We start from the raw sequence: 23,608 nt of genomic DNA, 5'->3' as shown, positions 1-23,608 counted from the left end.
CTAACATAGAGGGCGGAGTTGTCGGGTTCAGGAGTTCCTCAAAGTGCTCCTTCCAACACCCTAACACTCCATCAGTTGAGGTCAACAACGTCCCATCCTTACTGTACACAGCTTGGATGGTTCCCTGCTTCCCCCTCCTGAGGTGTCGGACAGTTTTCCAGAACAACTTTGGTGCCGCATACTTTAGTATGTTTGCATAAATACAATTCTGAAATTTTGACTTTTACTTGTAATTGTTTATTTGAAGACCATTTTATTTGTATTCTTACTCAACTTAAAGGCAGGGTAGGTAATTTACTTCAGAAACACTTTTTGTTATATTCCATGGAATGCTCTTAACATCCCGATAGCAATGAATACATTAAATGCTTTGACAATAAATACATCTGTGGAAGCCGTAGTACTGTAAAAAGCACGACCAATCATCTGAGCCGGCCCGGCTAAAGTAACTGGATGGCCTACCTGCCTGTCAGCCTTACATCTCTTGCACAAACTTATCTCGTGCCTCTTTGGAGATTAGGCCCCGTTGTGCAGGAGTATCATTCGGGAGGGGAGAACCGATCCGATGAAACCCCCCGGGGTCTAGACCCTGGTGGTGGTGAATGGATAGTTGGGTTCGGTCTGAAGGGGAGTGGCTTAGCTTGACCCTGGATTCAGAGGCACAGGAGGTGAAAAAGGGGTGGAGGAGGGTTGCGTCGAGTCACCTGAAATGACAGCTGTCAGAGGGGAGAGCAGATTTAAAAGGTTGAAGTGATTGGGAGTGACGCCCCCGATCACTTATTGAGAGGAGAGAGAGTAGTAACATGGAAATAGTAAATGAATGAGTAAAGAAGGGTTGAACTTGGTTGAACTTGCGCTGAGCTTCATGTGTTGTCAAGTTGGTGAAGATGGTTCTTCATTTGTTGTTTCTTTTGCAATGTTTGCACCTGTTGGCCACCGTAAATCAAATACACGAGTAGCCTATTTCTTCCAACACTGCAAAAAGTAGGAAAATAGTCTCTGCATTTTTCAAATATATTGACTTTAAGCATGAATGCACTCAAAAGTTTTATATATATATATCCAACGCAGATATGATCATTCCCCTCGCCCCCTGCTGCTTCAGTGACCACGACCCAATCCCCGCGGGTGATTTAATGGCCTGGAATAACTTGAATTAGCTGATTACGGCGGTCTTCAGTGGTGACAGGATCAGAAAATTAGGTCTCAGCAATTTCAATAATAAAGCTTTACAAATTAACACTATCACAATTGGATTACAGTGGTGCATGTATGGGAGCCCAAAATAGCCCAACCACAAATCCACCATGGAAAATCCACTATTATACAGGGAGAAGAATGAAGACGCTGGAATATGAAGGGGGGGGGGGGATTGGTACGGATCTTAGGAAAAAGGAGGTGCATGCAGAGAAAGAAAAATGCAAGGGCATCTGAGTGGAAATGAAACACTTTTATACAACAGACCCACTTCTGAAAATCTTTCTCAAGTGACAACTATTTCATTATTAATAAAAAAGAAAAACGCCTCTTCAACACTCTTTTCATTACTCTTGTTTGAGAGTTTTCTTTTCACATTTGGTTCAAGGAATGTGCCATTTCACTTAAGAGAAAGAGAAATAATAAAGGTTCACATATATTTGCGTAAACTTAGTTAAGATGAAATCAAGCATAATAGAAGATTTGCTGCTTCAAAGTACTTGAAATGTGAATAAGTATTCAAAGAAATCTCTCGCAATAGATACAGGCAGTGGTGGGAAGTAAGGTTCAAGATTCAAGGTTTTTATTTTGTCATACGAACATAGCTGCAGTGTAGTTATGACGATGAAAATCTTAGGTCACAGGCTCCTCCAACGGTGCGACACAATAACACAGATAAACAGAAATATAGTGCAAGTAAATAGTAAATAGTAAATACATAAAGAAAAATTGTTTAAAAAAGTGAAATAGTGAAATAGTGCAATAAGAGTCTATATGCAAGTTATTGGAATATGATATATTACATAATAGATCAATAATTTCTAAGTAGCAGATGAATGTTATGGATGTTGTTTCAACAGTTCAGGTATTTAACAGTCTTATTGCCTGTAGGATGAAGCTGTCCCTGAGTCTGGTGGTTTTAATCCGGATGCTGCGGTAACGCCTGCCAGACGGCAGCAGACTGAACAGTTTGTGGCTGGGGGTGATGGGGGTCTTTTATAATCCGGAGGGATTTCTTCCTGAGCCGCTGGGAGTAAAGGTCCTCCGTGGATGGCAGCTCCGTCCTGCTGATGTTCTGTGCAGTTTTCACCACCCTCTGTAAAGCGTTACGATTGAGGGCGTTGCAGCTGTACTCTATATGGTTCACCTGTAGAAGGTCAGGATACTCTCTATGGAGCACCTGTAGGTCAGGATGCTCTCTATGGTGCACCTGTAGAAGGTCAGGATACTCTCTATGGTGCACCTGTAGAAGGTCAGGATACTCTCTATGGTGCACCTGTAGAAGGTCAGGATACTCTCTATGGAGCACCTGTAGGTCAGGATGCTCTCTATGGTGCACCTGTAGAAGGTCAGGATACTCTCTATGGTGCACCTGTAGGTCAGGATGCTCTCTATGGTGCACCTGTAGAAGGTCAGGATACTCTCTATGGAGCACCTGTAGGTCAGGATGCTCTCTATGGTGCACATGTAGAAGGTCACGATGCTCTCTATGGTGCACCTGTAGAAGGTCAGGATACTCTCTATGGTGCACCTGTAGGTCAGGATGCTCTCTATGGAGCACCTGTATAAGGTCAGGATGCTCTCTATGGTGCACCTGTAGAAGGTCAGGATGCTCTCTATGGAGCACCTGTAGAAGGTCAGGATACTCTCTATGGTGCACCTGTAGAAGGTCAGGACCCTCTCTATGGTGCACCTGTAGAAGGTCAGGATGCTCTCTATGGTGCACCTGTAGAAGGTCAGGATGCTCTCTATGGAGCACCTGTAGAAGGATCCTCTCTATGGTGCACCTGTAGAAGGTCAGGATGCTCTCTATGGAGCACCTGAAGGTCAGGATGCTCTCTATGGTGCACCTGTAGAAGGTCAGGATGCTCTCTATGGTGCACCTGTAGAAGGTCAGGATGCTCTCTATGGAGCACCTGTAGAAGGTCAGGATACTCTCTATGGAGCACCTGAAGGTCAGGATGCTCTCTATGGTGCACCTGTAGAAGGTCAGGATGCTCTCTATGGAGCACCTGTAGAAGGATCCTCTCTATGGAGGACCTGTAGAAGGTCAGGATACTCTCTATGGTGCACCTGTAGAAGGTCAGGATGCTCTCTATGGAGCACCTGTAGAAGGTCAGGATGCTCTCTATGGTGCACCTGTAGAAGGTCAGGATACTCTCTATGGTGCACCTGTAGGTCAGGATGCTCTCTATGGTGCACCTGTAGAAGGTCAGGATGCTCTCTATGGAGCACCTGTAGAAGGTCAGGATACTCTCTATGGAGCACCTGTAGAAGGTCAGGATGCTCTCTATGGTGCACCTGTAGAAGGTCAGGATGCTCTCTATGGTGCACCTGTAGAAGGTCAGGATGCTCTCTATGGTGCACCTGTAGAAGGTCAGGATACTCTCTATGGAGCACCTGTAGAAGGTCAGGATCCTCTCTATGGTGCACCTGAAGAAGGTCTGGATACTCTCTATGGTGCACCTGTAGAAGGTCAGGATGCTCTCTATGGTGCACCTGTAGAAGGTCAGGATACTCTCTATGGTGCACCTGTAGAAGTTAAAGAGTATCCTGGGGTCCATTTTGAACCTCCTCAGCCTGCTGAGGAAGAAGAGCCGCTGTCGAGCTTTCTTGGTGATGGTGGTTGTGTGAAGAGTCCATGTCAGGTCCTCAGTGATGTGGACACCGAGGAACCTGAAGCTGCTGACTCTCTCCACCGCAGTCCCATTGATGGCGATGGGGGCGTGTCCCTCTCTCTGCTGCTTCCTGTAGTCCACAATCAGCTCTTTGGTTTTGCTGACGTTGAGATGGAGGTTGTTACCCTGGCACCAAGATGTACAGTACATTTACTCAATAGGTACCTGTACTCTACCGAGTATTTTTTATTGTATACTACTTTATACTTATTTTTCTATGAGCTTAGATTTTATTTCTGCTTTTTTAAACTGTAGTATACTATGTGCTCATGTTTCATTGTTGCTGTAAAGGCTACTGTCTGAATATGCTTAATGAAAGGCAAGAGCAGAGGACACATGTTTCATCCTAAATATCTGGGTTTCTTCTTTAATGTCACATTGTTCTGTTGTCTTACATAATACATTTAAAGTCTGTTACTTCCTCTTTTCCCAAATCAAGTGTCCTTCAGCATGCTGCAATGACCTTCAAATCCTTTTGAATATGGACTCTACAACCCAGCCTGTTTCCAAACACTCAGTTGGATACTCTCTATGGAGCACCTGTAGGTCAGGATGCTCTCTATGGTGCACCTGTAGAAGGTCAGGATACTCTCTATGGTGCACCTGTAGGTCAGGATGCTCTCTATGGAGCACCTGTATAAGGTCAGGATACTCTCTATGGAGCACCTGTAGGTCAGGATGCTCTCTATGGTGCACCTGTAGAAGGTCAGGATACTCTCTATGGTGCACCTGTAGGTCAGGATGCTCTCTATGGTGCACCTGTAGAAGGTCAGGATACTCTCTATGGAGCACCTGTAGGTCAGGATGCTCTCTATGGTGCACCTGTAGAAGGTCACGATGCTCTCTATGGTGCACCTGTAGAAGGTCAGGATCCTCTCTATGGTGCACCTGTAGGTCAGGATGCTCTCTATGGAGCACCTGTAGAAGGTCAGGATACTCTCTATGGAGCACCTGTAGAAGGTCAGGATGCTCTCTATGGAGCACCTGTAGAAGGTCAGGATGCTCTCTATGGAGCACCTGAAGGTCAGGATGCTCTCTATGGTGCACCTGTAGAAGGTCAGGATGCTCTCTATGGTGCACCTGTAGGTCAGGATGCTCTCTATGGAGCACCTGTAGAAGGTCAGGATGCTCTCTATGGTGCACCTGAAGAAGGTCAGGATACTCTCTATGGAGCACCTGTAGAAGGTCAGGATGCTCTCTATGGTGCACCTGTAGGTCAGGATGCTCTCTATGGTGCACCTGTAGAAGGTCAGGATGCTCTCTATGGAGCACCTGTAGAAGGTCAGGATGCTCTCTATGGTGCACCTGTAGAAGGTCAGGATGCTCTCTATGGAGCACCTGTAGAAGGTCAGGATGCTCTCTATGGTGCACCTGTAGAAGTTACAGAGTATCCTGGGGTTCATTTTGAACCTCCTCAGCCTGCTGAGGAAGAAGAGCCGCTGTCGAGCTTTCTTGGTGATGGTGGTTGTGTGAAGAGTCCATGTCAGGTCCTCAGTGATGTGGACACCGAGGAACCTGAAGCTGCTGACTCTCTCCACCGCAGTCCCATTGATGGCGATGGGGGCGTGTCCCTCTCTCTGCTGCTTCCTGTAGTCCACAATCAGCTCTTTGGTTTTGCTGACGTTGAGATGGAGGTTGTTACCCTGGCACCAAGATGTACAGTACATTTACTCAATAGGTACCTGTACTCTACCGAGTATTTTTTATTGTATACTACTTTATACTTATTTTTCTATGAGCTTAGATTTTATTTCTGCTTTTTTAAACTGTAGTATACTATGTGCTCATGTTTCATTGTTGCTGTAAAGGCTACTGTCTGACTATGCTTAATGAAAGGCAAGAGCAGAGGACACATGTTTCATCCTAAATATCTGGGTTTCTTCTTTAATGTCACATTGTTCTGTTGTCTTACATAATACATTTAAAGTCTGTTACTTCCTCTTTTCCCAAATCAAGTGTCCTTCAGCATGCTGCAATGACCTTCAAATCCTTTTGAATATGGACTCTACAACCCAGCCTGTTTCCAAACACTCAGTTGTTCCCACAGTTGCTGTTGCCTCCTCACACTTCCCCATGTAAGATTGAGCTACAAAATGAAAACTAGGGATTTGCTCATTGATGTGAAGTATCCGACATCGAAACAGTGGATTTTCGGATCAAAAACCTTGAAAGCTTTGCTGAATATATCTCAGTGTGACATCCTGCCATCGTTGGTTATGTATGCCACATTTACAATGAAAAACATCACCGTCAGAAATAAAATAAAATGTTAACTTCAAAGAGTTTCATGGTGGATTCTCATATTGTATAAAAACAGGATTTAAAAAGTGAGTGCTACGTAGTGATGTCATTATGTTCCGAAAGTAAACAAAGGAGTCCAATGGAGGCGTTTCATCACTATTGGATTTATGTCACTTTAATAGACCCTTCACTGGTTCGATAATGAAAGAATGTATTGTTTTATTAGTTGTATTCACATTAAATGTTTATTTAGTTTATCACCTATACCAGCGGTTTTCAAAGTGTGAGGCGAACCTCCAAGTGGGGGCGCCAGAGAGCTTCAGGGGAGGCGCAGCGGGAGAAAAAAAGAACGAGAAACCATAGCGAGAAACAGTGAAATCTAGCTAGTTAACTTCAGCTAACTTTATGCGAGCGGCAACATGGATCGATTTTTAGTGAAGTTACCTAAAGTGAGAGAGGAGACAGCGTCCGGCAGAAAACGTGACTTGCACACTTTTGGCTGTCTGTAGAGACCGAGTTCCCCCACCTCGCCAAAAAGGCTGTAAAAGTGCTCATTCCCTTCCCCTCCACCTACCTGTGTGAGTGCGGGTTTTCCACATTGCTTGATCAAAAGCAAGTACCGGTCAAGGCTGCAGCCAGAGGATGATCTGCGTTTATTCCCGTCTGCATTGCGTCCCCGCATCGTCCGCCTGTGCGCATGAAAGACGCAGACTCATTGTTCCCACTAAAGTGGGGTTGAGTGTAATAAGGAGGCAAAGTGGACGTTCAGTGTGTTGCCGGGAGCATATAAGGATGTATCCACGATGTTGAAAATGTTTAACATGTTAAAAAAATATGTTTAAAATATAAATATAAAAAGGTTTTAAAAAGTTATTGTTTAATGTTTTAAGGAGGTGACGCTACTCAGCAAATCGGTGCAGTCAGTGAGTCAGCACAATCAGTACGATAGATTCAAACACACACACAGAGACGAGACAAGAAGAGAAATGCAATTGAATACCCCTGCATTACAGCAACAACAGTAGTAATAATAATAATAATAATAATAATAGCAATAGCAATAATAATTTGGGGGGGGCAGCTGTTCTTATGTTCTCTGAGGGGAGGCTCACCTTCCCACACTTTCAAAACCCCTGACCTATACTGTACTGGCACCATTTCAAAACTATTGACTGGGAAATTGTGCCCTAAGGTTGGAAAATGAAACTTGAAAATAAAGTTAAAGAAAAGGAAACTCATGTCACAATTAGATATCATTTTTGGAATTGTCTCAAGAAAGAAAAAGGGTTATTAAACCAACTGAAATGCAGAGACAGGGTACACATCCACAGGAAGTAAACTCCTCAGAAATACATTTTTAATCATTTCTTCATCGCAACAACATCGAGTTATTTTCTAGTTAATAGACAGAAAACACAAACACTAATATTTAAAGTCAAAAGAAAGACAGACCAGCGGGTGAGTTCACCTTGAGAGGTCGTGTTTATGATGCACTGGGTGAATATTACAGGACAAAAAAAAGCAAACGTTGGAAACATCCTGAATGTTTCTCCAGGTTTTGGTTTCTTGACATATATAAGTTCAATATGATGAATGCTGAAAGTACATGATACAACCATTTACAGGTATATCAAGATTATATTCCACAATAAACACAGGAATGGTGTTTTACAACAGAAGAATAAACAATAAAATGAGTTAAAGTGCAGAAATGTGGGAATGTGTAAGGGTTTTCGATGTGCTTTTTAAGACACAGCACAATGGAAATGATCGTTCTTTCCTAAACTTTGTTTTGCACAGCACTGAACAGAGAGGCTAATATATATATAAGAAATATCGACTCAAGATCTTGATAAAAGAACAACATAAAAGAGAGTTAGAAATCCCGGACAATTACCGTCAACCTGATTCCCTTTGAACCTCAAACTACCTGATCTCCCCCAAAGCCGCAGAATTATAAATGATACGGCCCAAAAGAATAAAACTCTTTACAAATTACAAAGCCTCATGTTACCTGTTCTCTAATAAAGATGCGTGTGTGTGCGTGTGTGTGTGTGTGTGTGTGTGTGTGTGTGTGTGTGTGTGTGTGTGTGTGTGTGTGTGTGTGTGTGTGTGTGTCTTCCAGCGCCGCTACACCGACGTCTTGAAGGCCTGCAGGATCATGTTGGTCTGGTGCGTGAGCCGGTTGGCGCTGACAAACACGTTTATCACTCTGAAAACAAGCGTGACAGAGACACAAGGACACACGTGTCAATCAGAGCAGAGCAGAGAAACCATGGCAACAATATTAGGATTGATCCAGGAAACACTTTGATCTGGCGGAGGGGAAACGGAGAGGATGTCAGGCTTCAGAGAACACACGCCAGCATGAATCCACGGGAAATGGGTCAAGGGAATTATTCAGCAATGGTGGATTTGATAGAAGCGGGGCTGTGATCAAACGACAAACCATTTACACGATGGTGACAGTGTGTGTGTGTGAAAGTGTGTGTGCTGCTATAAAAGCTATTAAATGTTTCGTAAAAAGGCAGAACGAGTGTGTGAATAGACAGAAAAAGGAAACGGGTTCATACTTTCCGTCTCTGAAGTAGGTTTTCAGCGTGACACTGAAGCTCTTGGAGTATTTCACAAACTCTTTCTTCTGCTGCTCCAGCACCTAAACAATAAATACAGACAGCCTTTCAGCTCCACTTATCCCACAAACACTACATTTGAGTCAAACTAACGGTGTCTTTTTCATGTATCCTCCTACTTACCCGTCTATTCTGATACTGGTATTTCCTGAAGACGGTATTAACCGTGTCTAGCAGCTCCTTTATGGCACTGGCGATGTCTCTGCGGATGACACAAACAAATAAGTGTAGGTTAAAGAGGACTGATCATGCTTTTCGGGGGTTTTCCCTTTCCTGTAGTGTGTTATATATGTTTTTGTGCATTCAAAAAGTTCCCTTCTATATCTCCAATCTGTCTAATGAAAACCAACTCTACTTGTTAGGGAATCATTTGCTTAGGTATTAAAACCTCGAGCTGCAGAAGAGTTCTTCAGAATTGATTGTGGCGTCTCAACCGTGAGGTCAACTCGTGGCCCGTGGCATGTCTTGTGAATTCTCCGGCCGAAGCTCCAAATAAACCGTCAGTGTTTGCCATCAAAGCTACAGCTCTCCATCGTGTCTCTCTTTGAGTCCTTACTCCCAATTGCTTCAGAAGTTTCCCCCACAACGCTGAGGGTTGTTTCCTGTTTCTTCCACTTCTCTTGACGGACGTGCTTTCTCCTTCAACTTTTTGTCCCCTTGAATGCACTTGAAATCTGCCGTGTCGTAACAGTAATGTATCAGCATTTCTTTTGAATTGAATTCATTTCTAAGCTCTCCGCTGGGTAAGTTACTTAAGCAGTGACTCACTAAGAGTATTGAATTCGATCAAAAATAATGGCAGAGTGGGCCAAGGAAATGAAACGTCTTTCACTCTTAAGTAGCTGTGTGTGTGTATGTGTGTATGTGTGTATGTGTGTACGTGTACGTGTACGTGTGTGTATGTGTGTGTGTGTGTGTGTGTGTGTGTGTGTGTGTGTGTGTGTGTGTGTGTGTGTGTGTGTGTGTGTGTGTGTGTGTGTGTGTGTGTGTGTGTGTGAACTGACGTGCCTTACAGTTTTTTCACCACTCTTTCAAAACAGACGTACATTTTGTTGCATGTTTAAATTATTATGTGTTTAAACTTCAGGTCATGTGACAGCAGTGTAGCCCTTTTCATTGGTTGCTGAAGACTGAGATAGATCTAAAAGCTCCAGATAAACCTTTTGCATCTACATTAGTTTGTCATGCCGCCGTTTCCAAGGTTACATATGAACTCCCATGTTTGAGACTTTTTTTTTTTTTAAAGTGTTGAATTTTTCCCCAAGTGTTACGTGCCATGTTGTGTGTCCCTCCCCCTCTCCCTGTGATTGTCTCCCTCCAGGTGCAACCTCCCATTCACTAATCAGGACCTGCACAACAGGCTGAGGAAGCGGCAGCTACTCCTCTCTACTCCTCTGGGCTCCATGGATGTCAGTGTGTGACCAGTGACTAGTTTTTGGGTGGGAATTCATTCAAACCTAAATAACGCACTACAGGAAAGGGAAAGCCCCAAAATCAAACAACATCAGTTTTGAGGGTGAATTGTAATCACATGAATAGGAACCCTGGACCGTTCACTCCCAACAGCTGATGTTGGCTGTAATTAGTAACACATGCAGTGAGTTGTTCGGAGCTTGCATGTGTGTTCTTTTTGTTTCGATTCAGACTGAGCCCAACTCTATTGAGAGATTTTCAAATCTTCTTAGTCCCATTACGCTGCACAGAAAGAGCATCTGCATCTATTTTAACGCCCACTCACGTCTTTCCTTTGACTTTGCATTCAATTGTGCCTCTTCCAAAATTCACTTCACAAAGAAATAAATCATTTTTTATGTCTGTGCTTATATGCAATTACTTGTTTCATCACAATCTTTCTTTTAACTGATAAAGAAAAAACGATTGGAAGTCCTTTTGAGGCAACTAATACAAGAGTGAAACCTTTTAGATTGACTTAAATCTGGTTTATAATGCACCCACACACTGAGCTGTCTTACTTGATGGTCTGTAGGAAGCCTACTCTGTCATTGATCTCATCAGGAATAGTGCTGAGGATGTGTTTCAGAGCTCGGGCCCTCTCGTTCAGCTCCTGAAACTCCGGCTCCCGCCTGTCAATCATGAACTCTGGAAACATCAAGAGGAAGAAAATGAAAAAAACACAGATCACACACTCCTCATCGGCATCACATCAACACAGCTGCACATAGCTGCAGGGCACATTGAAACAAAGCAATTCATAACAGTGAAAAGGTATCAAATGTGATACACAATTGTGTGCACACTTTAAAGTGACAGTAGGATTAAAGCTGAGCCACGCAGGAGGTACATTTAAAATTCATCCAAAGTGTGTGTGTATGTGTGTGTGTGTGTGTGTGTGTGTGTGTGTGTGTGTGTGTGTGTGTGTGTGTGTGTGTGTGTGTGTGTGTGTGTGTGTGTGTGTGTGTGTATGCACATGTGAATTCATTACTACCATCAATCACTGTACACGGCACAAAGAAATCAATTACAGACAGAAAGATGGAACATTTAAGAACACGGAGAGCAGTTGATTTGTGGGGAAACAGCTCCCCCCAGTGGAGGAATGAGCTCATGGAACAAAGGCAGGGAATAACAGGAATACAAGCGGGGCTGAATTGGTAATCATTCTGCAGCGTTTTGAACTGTCCTTGAGCAACACAGTTGTTGTTGTTGTTGTTGTTCTATGTGACGCATTACATTGCACCCTCCGTTCACTATGCATCCTACCTTCCACATCGTCTGCAGCCATACGAAGCAGAGACTCATGGTAGTCGATTTTTATGTTCTTCTTCTCCAGTATTTTCAGAACAATATCCTGTGTTACACCTGGGCTCTCCTTCTCTGCCTTGAGGAACACAAACACACAGGTGTGAAAGTTATCTCAGTCCTCTGTACAAATAAACAGAAAGTCAATAGTGCAACATGTACAAGGGAGGTTAGGTACGGTGGCCGACAGGTGCACAACGCGCCCAAAAGAATTCAAAACACAACGGAAACGGGGACACTAAGGCCCCGGCCCCACGAGGACGCATACGGCTAAACGCATAGGATTAACGCAAACGCAAAAAAGCTTCCGTCCACACGCAATATCCACCGGATAGTGTCTGTCCTGGTCTGTCCACACGAGACAGCTCCGTTTAGCTCCAACCGGTGGAGAAGCTGCAGTACATATGCAGGAGCCTGTACGTGGCGCTGTAACTTCCTCCACAAAAGCAGCGAAGAAGCATGGTTGTCATGGTTGCCCTTCTGTTTATTCTCCGTGGTGGGGTCCGAGGGAACCGGGCAGAGTTTTTCGCCAGTCAACAACGTGTATAGATGAGAGTAACACCTACGTCACTTCCGGGCAAAAATTACGGCCCCGCCCACTTTTTGGGGAAAACAACGCTGTCATTTGAATGGCGTCAACACAAATTCTGAAGTTTTTGCCCATCCGATCAATTTTTTTTGAAAACCGTGGATTTTTGGATCTTCAAAGAGCTCGATTACGATGGCCAGTCAGGCAAACAATTACATTCGATCATTGGTAATTGACAATCGGTCTGGATATATGGTTAAATTAAAATCAGTAGGCGAGGCTGTAATTTCAACAGCTGATACTCTCATGAGTGAAGCAGAACATAATAGTTTTAACATGCCAAAAAGCTGCTGTGTCGTTTATTGCACCTCAAACATTAAAACAAATCCAGAGTTACGTGTTTCTGTACTTCCTCTAAGAAGAAAGGACAGTAACAGAAGATCTCTGTGGCTTCAGGCTCGATCACCATTCAAATGACAGCCGTTGTTTCCCCCAAAAGTGGGCGGGGCCGTAAAGTGACGTAGATGTTACTCTCATCTATGAAAATCGATAGCCTACTGCTATATCTAAACATATATCGAGCCCGATCGTCTATTTCTAATGGCTTAATGCAATTGTTTGCCTGTCTGCCCATTGGAATCGGGCTCTTTAAAGATCCAAAAATCTCCGGTTTTCTTACATTTCTGATCGGATTGGCAAAAACTTCAGAATTTGTATTGACCGCCGTTCAACTGACAGCATTGTTTTCCCCCAAAAGTGGGCGGAGCTGTTATTTTTGCCCGGAAGCGACGCATTTGTTACTCTCATCTATTAAAGTTTAAATCTTCCGGACAAAATTATAAAAGTGCCGTTCGGGTCTTCTTTGTTATTTATTGAGCTTCAAAACAAATGAATAACGACTCTATATAATATAATAATAAAATACACGGAGCCTCTCTTTTTCCTCCCTCTCTTCGGACAGCGTCAGTGTCTGTCTCAAGCAGCAGCTGATCCAGTAATGAGTGACCCGGCCGACAGTAAAAATAAACATATTTATAACTAGTTTAGGTAGTTTGAGAGGTAATTAAAATAGTTAAGGAGGATGATCTGACTTGAAGTGTGTGTTTTGCTCCGTTCACCGCTGCATCACAGCGGGAGGAGCTGCAGGTGAGCAGAGCTGCGTGTCTCCGTCCTGTCAGATTAGACTTCCCTCGCGTTTATGTCCATATCGAGAGAAAGATAAATAATCTGAATTCAGTGTGCAGTTTACTTTGACGCGGGGGTGAGCAGCAGAGGTGGGGAGAGGCGGGGCTATTGCGTCATCATTATCAGAAAATGATCGTAGGCCAGGCATCCTCAAAGTCCGGACTCCGGTCCGGATCCGGACCGAACGACAACTGTCTCTGGACTCTGAGCGAAATTATACTTTTCATATGTATTATCTGTATTATCTGTGTTATTTTTGAGACAACGCAACGAGTCAAAATTCTCCGCTGTGTACAAACAGCACTCTATCTGTCTGTCTGTCTGTGTGTGTCTGTGTGTGTCTGTCAACGCATTGGTCCAATCACATTCAGCATCCCGTCAGCGTTTTTTCCCCCCCACCAACACTCTGCGAATCAGAGGCACAGTAGGGCGGGTCTTCGCGGAATGCGGGTGGGAAAAATGTGTGTTTAAAAAAAAAAAGGTCAGAGCGAGAGTTAACAGCTCATCTAGTTGCATCTGTACTGTAGCTAGCAGCCTAGTTTCACCTACCGGGGACCCCGGGGCGGCATGGGGTGGCAACTGCCACCCTAAAAATAGGCCTTGCCACCCAGTTGGCAGCTTTGTTTTGAAAGAAAAGTTGTGGCTCATCGGACATTTATGAGAGAACGTCTCTAATGTCCGAGTGCAAGTGAATGCAGCACAAGACACACGTCTTGTAACGCACGTCAACCCATGGCGCGAGCGTTGAAATATGATTGGCGGCGATTTCATTTGAACGGTACGGCGCAAAACGAGAAGCATTCGGACCATAGACTGATTCGGACCTAAGTACTGAAGGAATGAGGTATTTGCGGTCTACAATGACAGAGAAGAGACTGTCAAGTTTGGCTGTACATTGAATCAATGGCTGTTCATTGAATCAAAACGCACTAAAGCTTTGGATCTTACTAATTTGGTGAGGCGTTTTGCTGAACAAAATGGTAATCGCGGCATTCAGCTGTAAGAGACATGATGCTCTGCTCACGGGATGAGCATACAAAACTGTTAAGATGATGACCTTACGAGTTTTTTCTTTGTGGGGGTCTGCCCCCAAAAAATTGTTCTAAGTCCTGAGAAAGTCAAATAAGACGGTGTGTAAAACTACACTGCCCAGCCAAAAAAAAGTAACCACTTTTTTTTAACTAGGCCAGTAGGTAAGGACTTTCCACTGGATAATAACTGAAGTATAAAATAATGCATGACTGAAGTGATGGAGACCATCTTTGAAGGCAAACAAAAAGAGGAAATGACAGGTCAAATAAAGCAAATCCCCCTCTCAGATTCCACAGCAACCAGAAGAACATAAATACTGGCTGGTGATTTGATTAATCAGCTTTGTGATGGAATACAAAATGCACAGTGCATTTCCTTAGCTGTGGATGAGTCCACTGGCACCACTGACAATGCTCAGTTGCTGGTGTTTGTGAGTTTTTATGATGAGGCAAAGGGGGAGTTTGTTGAAGATGAGTTGGGCCTGACGAACCTCAGTGGACACACAAGGGGGCAAGACACTTATAAAGCAATGATGGGAATGCTGAATGAAAGAGGGTGCGGCTGCCTTTATTCATAACTGTGCAGCTCTGCGACTCTGAGGGATCAAGCACAGACGCAATAACAATGAAAACTGCTGCACACAGATTATTTTTGTTTTTGCAACCTCGTGTTAAGAATCTTGTTGCAATTGTTTAAAATGTTGAATGACCGTAATCATCGGACCTTTGTCTTATTAAAAACATTTTTTTGGACCTTTAACATTTGTATTTGAGTACCCCTGTCGTAGGCTATAGGGCGCACACACGGAGCCATTGGATCCCCCAGAGCGTTGCGTATGCCGTTCTATCCACCTTGGGACCCGTTATCGTTTCCGCAGTTGTTTACTGTCATATTCGGTCGTCCTCGTGTGGCCCAACGGTCTATATGACACTAAACAGTAACGCAAACGACTGTTTTCGTCCTCGTGGGGCCGGGGCCTAAAAACACAGCTGGGATCGGAGCACTTGTTGACATTCGGGGATTATAAAGTTGTCCAACTGTCACTGTTGGTAGAGTTAGTCTGTTTCATAATTGTAGCTAGCTTACAGCAGATCTGCAATAAAATCAGAAGGAATCATCCGATCACATTGTTGAAGGTAGTGTAGGTAAGAATGGAGAAACCAGCTCAAGTGCGCTAGATTTTAAAAGTACACTTCCTTACAGAGCCCCTCCTCCAACACACACGAACGCGCACATGACCAATGGGGGCACGAGATAAGTTTGTGCACCAGATGGAAGGTTGACAGGCAGGTAGGCCATATGTATTTATTGTCAAAGCATTTAATATATTCATTGCTATCGGGATGGAATATAACAAAAAGCGTTTCTGAAGTGAATGACCTACCCCACCTTTGAAATAAGCCGTTAAAACACTTAAGGTATCTTTCCAACAACAGTGACAGTCGGCCAGCTTTATAATTACCGAACATCACCAAGCGCTCCGGTCCCAGCTGTGTGCGTCACTTTTAGTGTCTTCGTTTCTGTTGTGTTTTGAGCTGCGTTTCGTTCATGCAGCGCTTTTAGTAAACGCTGCACAAGATGTTTCTTCATTTGCATGTGTTTTGGAAAATATTTTTGGGCCATTGTAACACATTTGCATCGGTCGGCCACCGTAGCTGAGGGTATGAGCTATCGGTTTTAAAAGTTTGTTCATTTCAAACAAAATAAAGCTTATGTTTTTACCTTTATAATGGCTGCTCTCAAGGTCTGTGCTGCTGACAAGTTGACTTTCTCCAACTGCAAGTAGTAATACACAGACACACAAACATAAGCCAGTAGCAAAACCACACACACACATACTCAGCAGGGTACTTGTACACAGGACCTTTGTACCTCACTCAGTCACTACTACCCCCCCCCCCTTCTTTTCACTACTCTCCTTGGATCCGTTAATCCTCCATGGCTGAACACCTTCCAAGAGACCAACTACTCTGAACTTTGATGGGTTGCCAAATATGTTTTAATGAATGGAAATGCCAGCATAGAAATTGGAAACATTGAATGACAACTTTGTTCAAGCAGAAGATAATCTGATTTATATATTTCATTCTTTTCAAGTTAGTGAGCTAAAGGGGAAAGTTAAATAAAACCTTTTGGAGGTTTGACTTGGTTATGTCTATGTGACCTGCTTTGAGTCACTCTGACCCCTAAATACATTTGAGTTGTAAACACCATTGGAAAGAGGAAATTCTAAGCTTTCCAATGATATCCTTTACATTTTTTAGTGAGAGGCGGAGGAGATTGCTAAAGTTGTCACTCAGTCTTTACAAGTTTCAAAAATGTATTTATTGTCTAAATATTGCAAATTAAAGTTTGATATTCAGAAAGCCTAGGCCCCAAAATTACCAAAACACTACGTAGCCTATACTATAATGCAATTGTTTGCTTACCAGACCTCTGTATCCGGCTTCTTAACTCTGCTTGTCCACTGAAATGACGGCAGCTAAGTTGCATTGTGGGTAAATTAGGCTCCATGTTGTTGACAAGGGCAAAAATACATGAATTTAATGTTATTCCAGCTCCATTTGATAATTAACCATTGTGTGAATTATGTGGATAGCTTCACCTCCCACACACACACACACACACACACACACACACACACACACACACACACACACACACACACACACACACACACACACACACACACACACACACACACACACACACACACACACACACACACACACACACACACACACACACACACACACACACACACACACACACACACACACACACACACACACACACACACACACACACACACACACACACACACACACACACACACACACACACACCTTTGCTCTTATCATGGCCTCTCTTCTGTCCTGAAATGTAAATCTGCAGAAAGTACATACAAGCCTGACATCCTGCAATATCAGAGGAGGACAGATAGTGTGTTATTGTATTGTGTAAAGCAGTGTTGAGTCTGTCCATCTGCAGACAAGTATTTTCCATTCCTCTGGGCTGATATTGTGGTATTACAGAGCCTGTCAGGACTTTAAACTGTAAGCACTGTCTGTCAATATAAACACTACTTTCTTCAGACAAACTTTACAAGACGTGTGAATTAATCACAATTTCTGAAACTTTTTCCGAACTACAGCTCACAAAATATAAAGAAACAAAGACATGTCGACCTCAAATCTGATTCAATAACATAAAAGAGAGGTAACAAATGCACACTGAAAGCCACAGATGCATAGATTATAAAATCTCTTCACAAATTACAAAGCTTTATTATACGCCAATAAAAATAACTGCAGTATTAACACATTGGAAAGAATAATGGTTTAAAAATTCTAGCCTGTTTCATTCTTCTGTCACTTCACATAAATGGCTTTCAAGTATTTTAATCCTCCTAAAAAAAATGGGGGCGAAGCCTGCGAGCTAGTTCAGGCAGTCAACTCGAGCACCAATCAGACATTAACACTCTTACAACCAACCAAACGCATTCTCCTAAACAAGCCGCTCTATTGAAGCTGCCAGGTCTTCCTGCCTCCGCCTCGCTCATGCTGCTGCTGCCACTGCTGTGTTCACTTGCTATTGCTACGTTCATGTTCCTGCTGCTGTGTTTCATGTTGCTGCTGCTCGCCTGCCCCGCCACCACCCCAGCTTCCACCTGTAGGCTCGGGGGATAGTTATCTAATCATCACTCAATGTTCTTTGTAAATCTATGGAGTGATGAGGCCCGAGCCTAGACGCCAAACTCAAACTATATGCTGCTTCTAATAAACATATTAAGAAGCACGTGAGTTGTCTGACTGAAAAGTAAATATGGTAAAAACACAAAAATAAAAGTGAAGACTTCAGATGAAAGCTCACAGAATGCCTTTGGATATCATTTGGGGAAACTGCTGTTTGAACGTTTTCTTTTTATGTCTATATTTGTGTAGACAGACAATAAATAAGAGAGAAATTGGCCTCCAGGGCCTCCTCAGAAAATGTATGCCAAATGAATATTGTTTAGCAATACTTAAACACTATTCTCTTTGTGGTACAGAGAAACAAATTGTAAATGGAATTGAGTCAAATTGTTTTCAAATCACATTGGTATGGTATCCATTTGATAAATACAGCTAATTGTTTTTGTTTTAAAGGGGACCTATCATGCAAAATGCACTTTTTAATTTCTTTTATACATAAACATGTGTCCCTGGTGTGTCGGGGAACTCACGCAGCGTCAGAAAATAAAACCCTCTGTCTTTTGCTCCGTACACAAATCTATAAAACGGGGCTACAACGGAGCTGATCCAGATTTGCGTCCGATATGACGTAATATCGGAAATGTGGACCCACGGCCCTATCAGAAAGTTGCTATCAGAAACAATGCCCGACTGTTTTGGACGTAATATGCTCTGTGTTTACATTAGCATCGCTAACACTCAGAGCTAACCTGTACTGGAGAGCATGTGTGTGAAGAAGCAGGAAATAAAAAGGAACTCACCTTGTGGTATAACCGGCAAGAGAGAAAGCCTTTGAGCTCCATACTGTTTCAGAAACAATCCTTGATAATCCATGATATGGCGTTTCATCACTATAGCAGTATTATTTAGTTTAGACAGTAGCTGCCGGGTCCCGCGTGAGCTCAGCCCCCTTTTTTTTAAATCAATTTTTTCTTTTTTCTTTAAAGCTTTATACCCAAATCAGCACTTTTGAAACAGGAAGTGAAATAGAGGGATATGAGGCATGGCTATAATGGGTGATCTGTTTGGTATTTTGAGCAAAACACTTCATAGACATGTTTTATATATGTTTTATATATATATATCTGAGACCCATGCTATTGCCTAAAAATAGCATGATAGGTGACCTTTAAGTGTTTGCTGTCACTAGGAGTATGGTCTGTTTATTATCTTGTCCCTTTTTATATAACTTTTGCGCCTTTTGTGTTGTATGAATACCAGTATTTGTGCCATGTTTCAAGTATATTTCTACATCATTTTGAATGTTTAGCTAGAAAATTGGACTTGCTTACCATCTCCTTATTGTCATGTTAAACTTGGCTGTACTTAGACTGGGAACAATCAGCAACAACATCAGCTAACATGCTTAGGTTTAGCTTATATAACATTGATTGACTATCTTTTATTATGATTATTTATTTATATTAGCTGATTAGCACTAACAACAAAGTGCAACAGAAGCAGATTTTATGATAAGCTTTCATAATTCATACTCAGGGGAACAAATCATCCAATAGCTGTTGAGATATTTCAAAGATAAGAAAAAGAGAACATCAACAAGAAAATGGCACAACAGTATATAGGAAGTGAATAGACAGTGCTGGATGTCAGAGAAATCAGCAGTACAAGACAGACAGGAAGTAAACACTAACGGGAACAGCAGAAGAAGACAGGCAGGAAGTAAACACAGCAGAAGAATCTTGAATAGAATCCCATTTAGAGTTAACCTCGCAGCATTTCAACACACACACATCACAACCTCCTCTACTCCACATGAGTATTTACCACAAGTCTAATCAACATGTCTTTATTTCCTTTGAACTGAAACTCTGCATTCTTTACCTGGTTAAAGACGGGGAACATCACAGTGTACACAGCCATAGAAACTATCGAGGCAGCGTCTGCTTCATTCTTCATGTCTTCCATGATCATCCTTGACTGATCGATGGCCCTTTGTGTGCGCGGTTGTCCACTGTTGCCAGTTTCACCTCATTCAATTGCTCAAGGAGGCTGACAAGAACCTGAAGGAGATGAAAAGGAACACAAGGGCAGGTAAACAAGCAGCAGGGAGAGATGGATGGTGGCAGGTGCGATGGACAAGAGTATGGGATTTCATCAAAGAAAAGCTTTTAAAAACTGTCCCATGGTTACAATGATGGGCTGTATACAAAGATGGACAACGTGCCTCGACCTCTGCCCAAAAGAGAAAACCAAATTATTCTGAATATGGGAGCGGCCATCTTGATATTTTGACGTCACTTTGAGCCAGGGTTTATGCAGTTGTGATCAGGGGGATTTCGGGGCCCATACATATTACGATCCAATTAAGAGACTACTAGCATTGCTACATCTAGCTAGCGTGAGCCCTTTAGCAGCTAAATTAGCACCACGGTAGCTTTTTGGCTGGCAAGTAAACTGAAGCTTTTGTAGGCCCGAAGTCCTCATCGGAAAGGCTCCCTCAACAAAAAGCAATGGGATTTTTCCTTTTGATTTCAGTATATTGCAGAACGTTTTGTTCAGTAGGATAATCTCCACATATTAACACCACTTTGTGATTTTTGAAGTGAAAATGCAATCACCAGAACTAAAAAGTTAACATTAGGCTATAAAGGAACCACATCGTGCTAGCATGACTTCACGTCACCACCGCTAAGCTAAAGGTGGCTTATTTCCACCGTGATGACATTTGGTAGTCTTATTTTGTCTTATTTGTAGTCCGATTTTTACTGCAGCCAGCCACCAGGGGGAAGTTAATATGTTTTCTTTAAGTTTTTAAGATCTGTCATATCATCCATCTCTCCATGATTACAATTACAAATCAATTTAGTTGTGTCTAAATGTTTCTGCATTGAACATGGGGGACAGAAAATCTTTTTAGTCAAAGATGGAATACATTCAAACAATCCATTTGCTAATAATTCCAACACCAGCTTTATTATTTCCGATTAGATGTCATAAAATGTGACGTGTACCGCTTCCCAGAAAGCCTTTTAGTCACTGACATGATCATCACATGACAGCCACATCGCCGAGGGCTGCAAGCTTTACTGTTCCACCGGGTGCAATGGTGACAAAACTGGCATGAGTCATACCTGAATAAGGTACACCCTATCCAATTATACTGCTGCAATAAAATGTCAGTGATAAATATCGAACCGAGGAATTCATATTGAGGGATTTTTATGACTACATTTTGACATGATGAAACAGTGAATCCCATTGGTTAAATTCAGAGAAAAATATCTATAATATCCTCATTTTATTAGCCCGTTTTGCATTTTTGTATGGCACTTTGACAGCATAAAATAGGAGACTATTCTTATTTCTATTCTTCATACAGCAGATGAGTGGACATTTAATGGAGGGTAGGGAATTAGCATATATAAAAAGTGTGTCTTGAAGAAACCATGTGAAGACCTGTCAGTGAATGCATAGTCCTCCTTTGAACTCATTTAATTGAGGCGTTTCATTTTGCCCCGTTGTTATGTTCCCCACAGTTCTATGGGATAAGGGAATAATAAAAAGATGACACCCTGGGAAAAAGAGAGACAACTAAAGTGTTCAACCAAAATATGTTGTTTGTTAACTCAAAGATTAAAATGCTAACCAGCTAACAAGTTATTAATTGTGGAGAATTTCCTAACATTATTCAAATGTCTTACACAGAGACACTGCAACACACTAACCACTATTACACAAAGTAAAGGGTTACAAAAACAGGTCCAGAATGGCAGTGTTTGCTAATATGAATAGAGTGGTACAGGAATGAGTCCTTAAACCCGGGAATGTGTTAGCCTTTTACTTCTGGTTCCCTCGTTTGAACTGAACTGTTTTTTGTATGTATTCGTGGTAAGAGGCCTGTGGTTAATAAGCTGAAGAGACTTCACGTACGAAGCGTCATTTAAATGCACATTATAGTCCTCTTTTTACCGCATGGAACTGGGTCGTAATGAAACAAACAAAACAATACAAAAACAGAATCATTTCAAATCAAGATTATAAAAGTTAAATTCAAAGAATATTTAACTGTCTCGCCAAACATAAATATTTACCATAAATAATAATACACCTACATTAAATGGCTCTTTCACTTATTAATCCATGATATGGCGTTTCATCACGGCAGTATTTAGTTTAGACAGTAGCTGCCGGGTCCCGCATGATTTCAGCCCCCTCCTTTTTTTCATAAATTTGTTTTGCTTTATGCCCCAATTCAGCACTTTTGAATCAGGAAGTGAAATAGAGGGATTTGAGGCATGACTTGAATGGGTGATCTGTTTGGTATTTTCAGCCAAACACTTCATAGACATGTTTTTTATATATTTGTATATATCTGAGACCTATGCTATCGCCTAAAAATAGCATGATAGGTGACCTTTAAGTAAAAGTAGAAGTACCAGAGTGTAGATACTCTGTTACAAGTACAAGTACAAAAGTATTAGCATCAAAATGTACTTAAAGTACTCATGCAAATTGGTCCATTTCACAATAATTTAATATGTTTTGATTATAATTATTGATGCATTAATGTGTTTATCAAAGCTGTTAATTACTTTGTATGCTGCATATTAGCTTGTGAATGTTACTCCAGGTGTAACTAAAGATTATTTTAGTGTTGATTATATTTCATATCATTTATACAAATCTACAAAGTAAGTCAATGTATTAAATACATTTAGTGGATTTGAAGTAGATGAATTAATTCTGATTTGTAGTGGGGTAGAAGTACAGAGCAGCAACACATTGAAATACTCCAGTAAAGTCTCTCAAAATGGCACTTCACTACATTACTTGAGTAAATCTACTTCGTTACTTTGCACCACTGTACACCAAATATATAAATGCTGATAAATATTGACAGCTGCGACAACCCAGAAATGCACCGCGGTTCCCATTATACGTTAAGCACAGGTAAAGTGCCTCATCATCACCTTAACTATACTAAACAACTCCTATTTACCCCCACACGTTTGTCAGTTTAACTAACCGGTAAATAAATAAACATGTCGCTGACTGAGAGAGCAAGACACTTACCTGTGTTGAGATGTATTTTTAATGAAGAGAAGACAAGCAGCGTGCCAATGAACAGGCTGTAGGTGATGTTAAAAAGCTAATAATATCTACAGCCAGGTAGCGTTAACATGAGATTAGCCGTTGGGATAAGAACAGGTGATCAATACCGTGGTTAGCTAACCAAACTAGCTAGCTAATGTCTGTGATAAAAGAACGGAAATGTACAAAAATGTATATAAGAATAAATGACTGATTCGTTTTTTCAATCTCCCCTCTTCTTGTTGTGGTTTGTGTCTCATTCAGGAAGTTTTCTGCCTGACAAAGCTGAAGCGAGAGCCGGGGTGGGCGGTGTCGCGAGCTGTCAGTTGGTATCGCAGAGTCGGCCGTCTGTAGTTCGTTCGGCGAGTCTGCTGCGTCGGTTGCCGTTCTGATGGCCACCAAAAAAGACTACAAATCCCTAAAGTGTGTACAGGTGGGGTGTTTTAACCAGATGTTGCGTTTACATAGCTACGCACTACCTTTTCCACTTCCTAAAAAAACGAACAACAAGGCTCTCTGTCCTCGGTAGGGTGGTGTATTTATTTGGAGTAAAAATAGCAAGAACGA

The 23,608-nt window shown here is 42.1% G+C and overlaps 1 protein-coding gene across 1 annotated transcript; it reads right to left on the bottom strand.

Moving 5' to 3' along the window:
• Nucleotides 1-7,575: 7,575 nt before the first annotated feature.
• On the bottom strand, nucleotides 7,576-23,510 carry pdcd10a (programmed cell death 10a). Its single transcript, XM_079679287.1, has 8 exons — nucleotides 23,024-23,510; nucleotides 19,832-20,010; nucleotides 15,978-16,031; nucleotides 11,471-11,588; nucleotides 10,723-10,849; nucleotides 8,873-8,951; nucleotides 8,690-8,772; nucleotides 7,576-8,328 (listed from the first exon to the last, which is right to left on the bottom strand). The coding sequence occupies exons 2-8, from the start codon at nucleotides 19,919-19,921 to the stop codon at nucleotides 8,247-8,249; spliced, it is 633 nt and encodes a 210-aa protein (XP_079535413.1). The 5' UTR covers nucleotides 19,922-20,010; nucleotides 23,024-23,510; the 3' UTR covers nucleotides 7,576-8,246.
• Nucleotides 23,511-23,608: the final 98 nt, after the last annotated feature.

This window comes from Notothenia rossii (assembly GCF_949606895.1).
Source record: "Notothenia rossii genome assembly, chromosome: 4".
Taxonomy (NCBI): domain Eukaryota; kingdom Metazoa; phylum Chordata; class Actinopteri; order Perciformes; family Nototheniidae; genus Notothenia; species Notothenia rossii.
This window is presented reverse-complemented; position numbering and strand designations above follow the sequence as displayed.

What these genes read in the sequence shown, in the direction of transcription:
- pdcd10a (XM_079679287.1), bottom strand. Translation starts at nt 19,921, where the DNA reads ATGATCATGGAAGACATGAAGAATGAAGCAGACGCTGCCTCGATAGTT. An exon ending in GGCTGCAGACGATGTGGAAG is followed by an intron (nt 10,850 to 11,470) that starts GTAGGATGCATA and finishes TGATGTTTCCAG; the next exon opens with AGTTCATGATTGACAGGCGG. An exon ending in ACCTACTTCAGAGACGGAAA is followed by an intron (nt 8,329 to 8,689) that starts GTATGAACCCGT and finishes GCTTGTTTTCAG; the next exon opens with AGTGATAAACGTGTTTGTCA.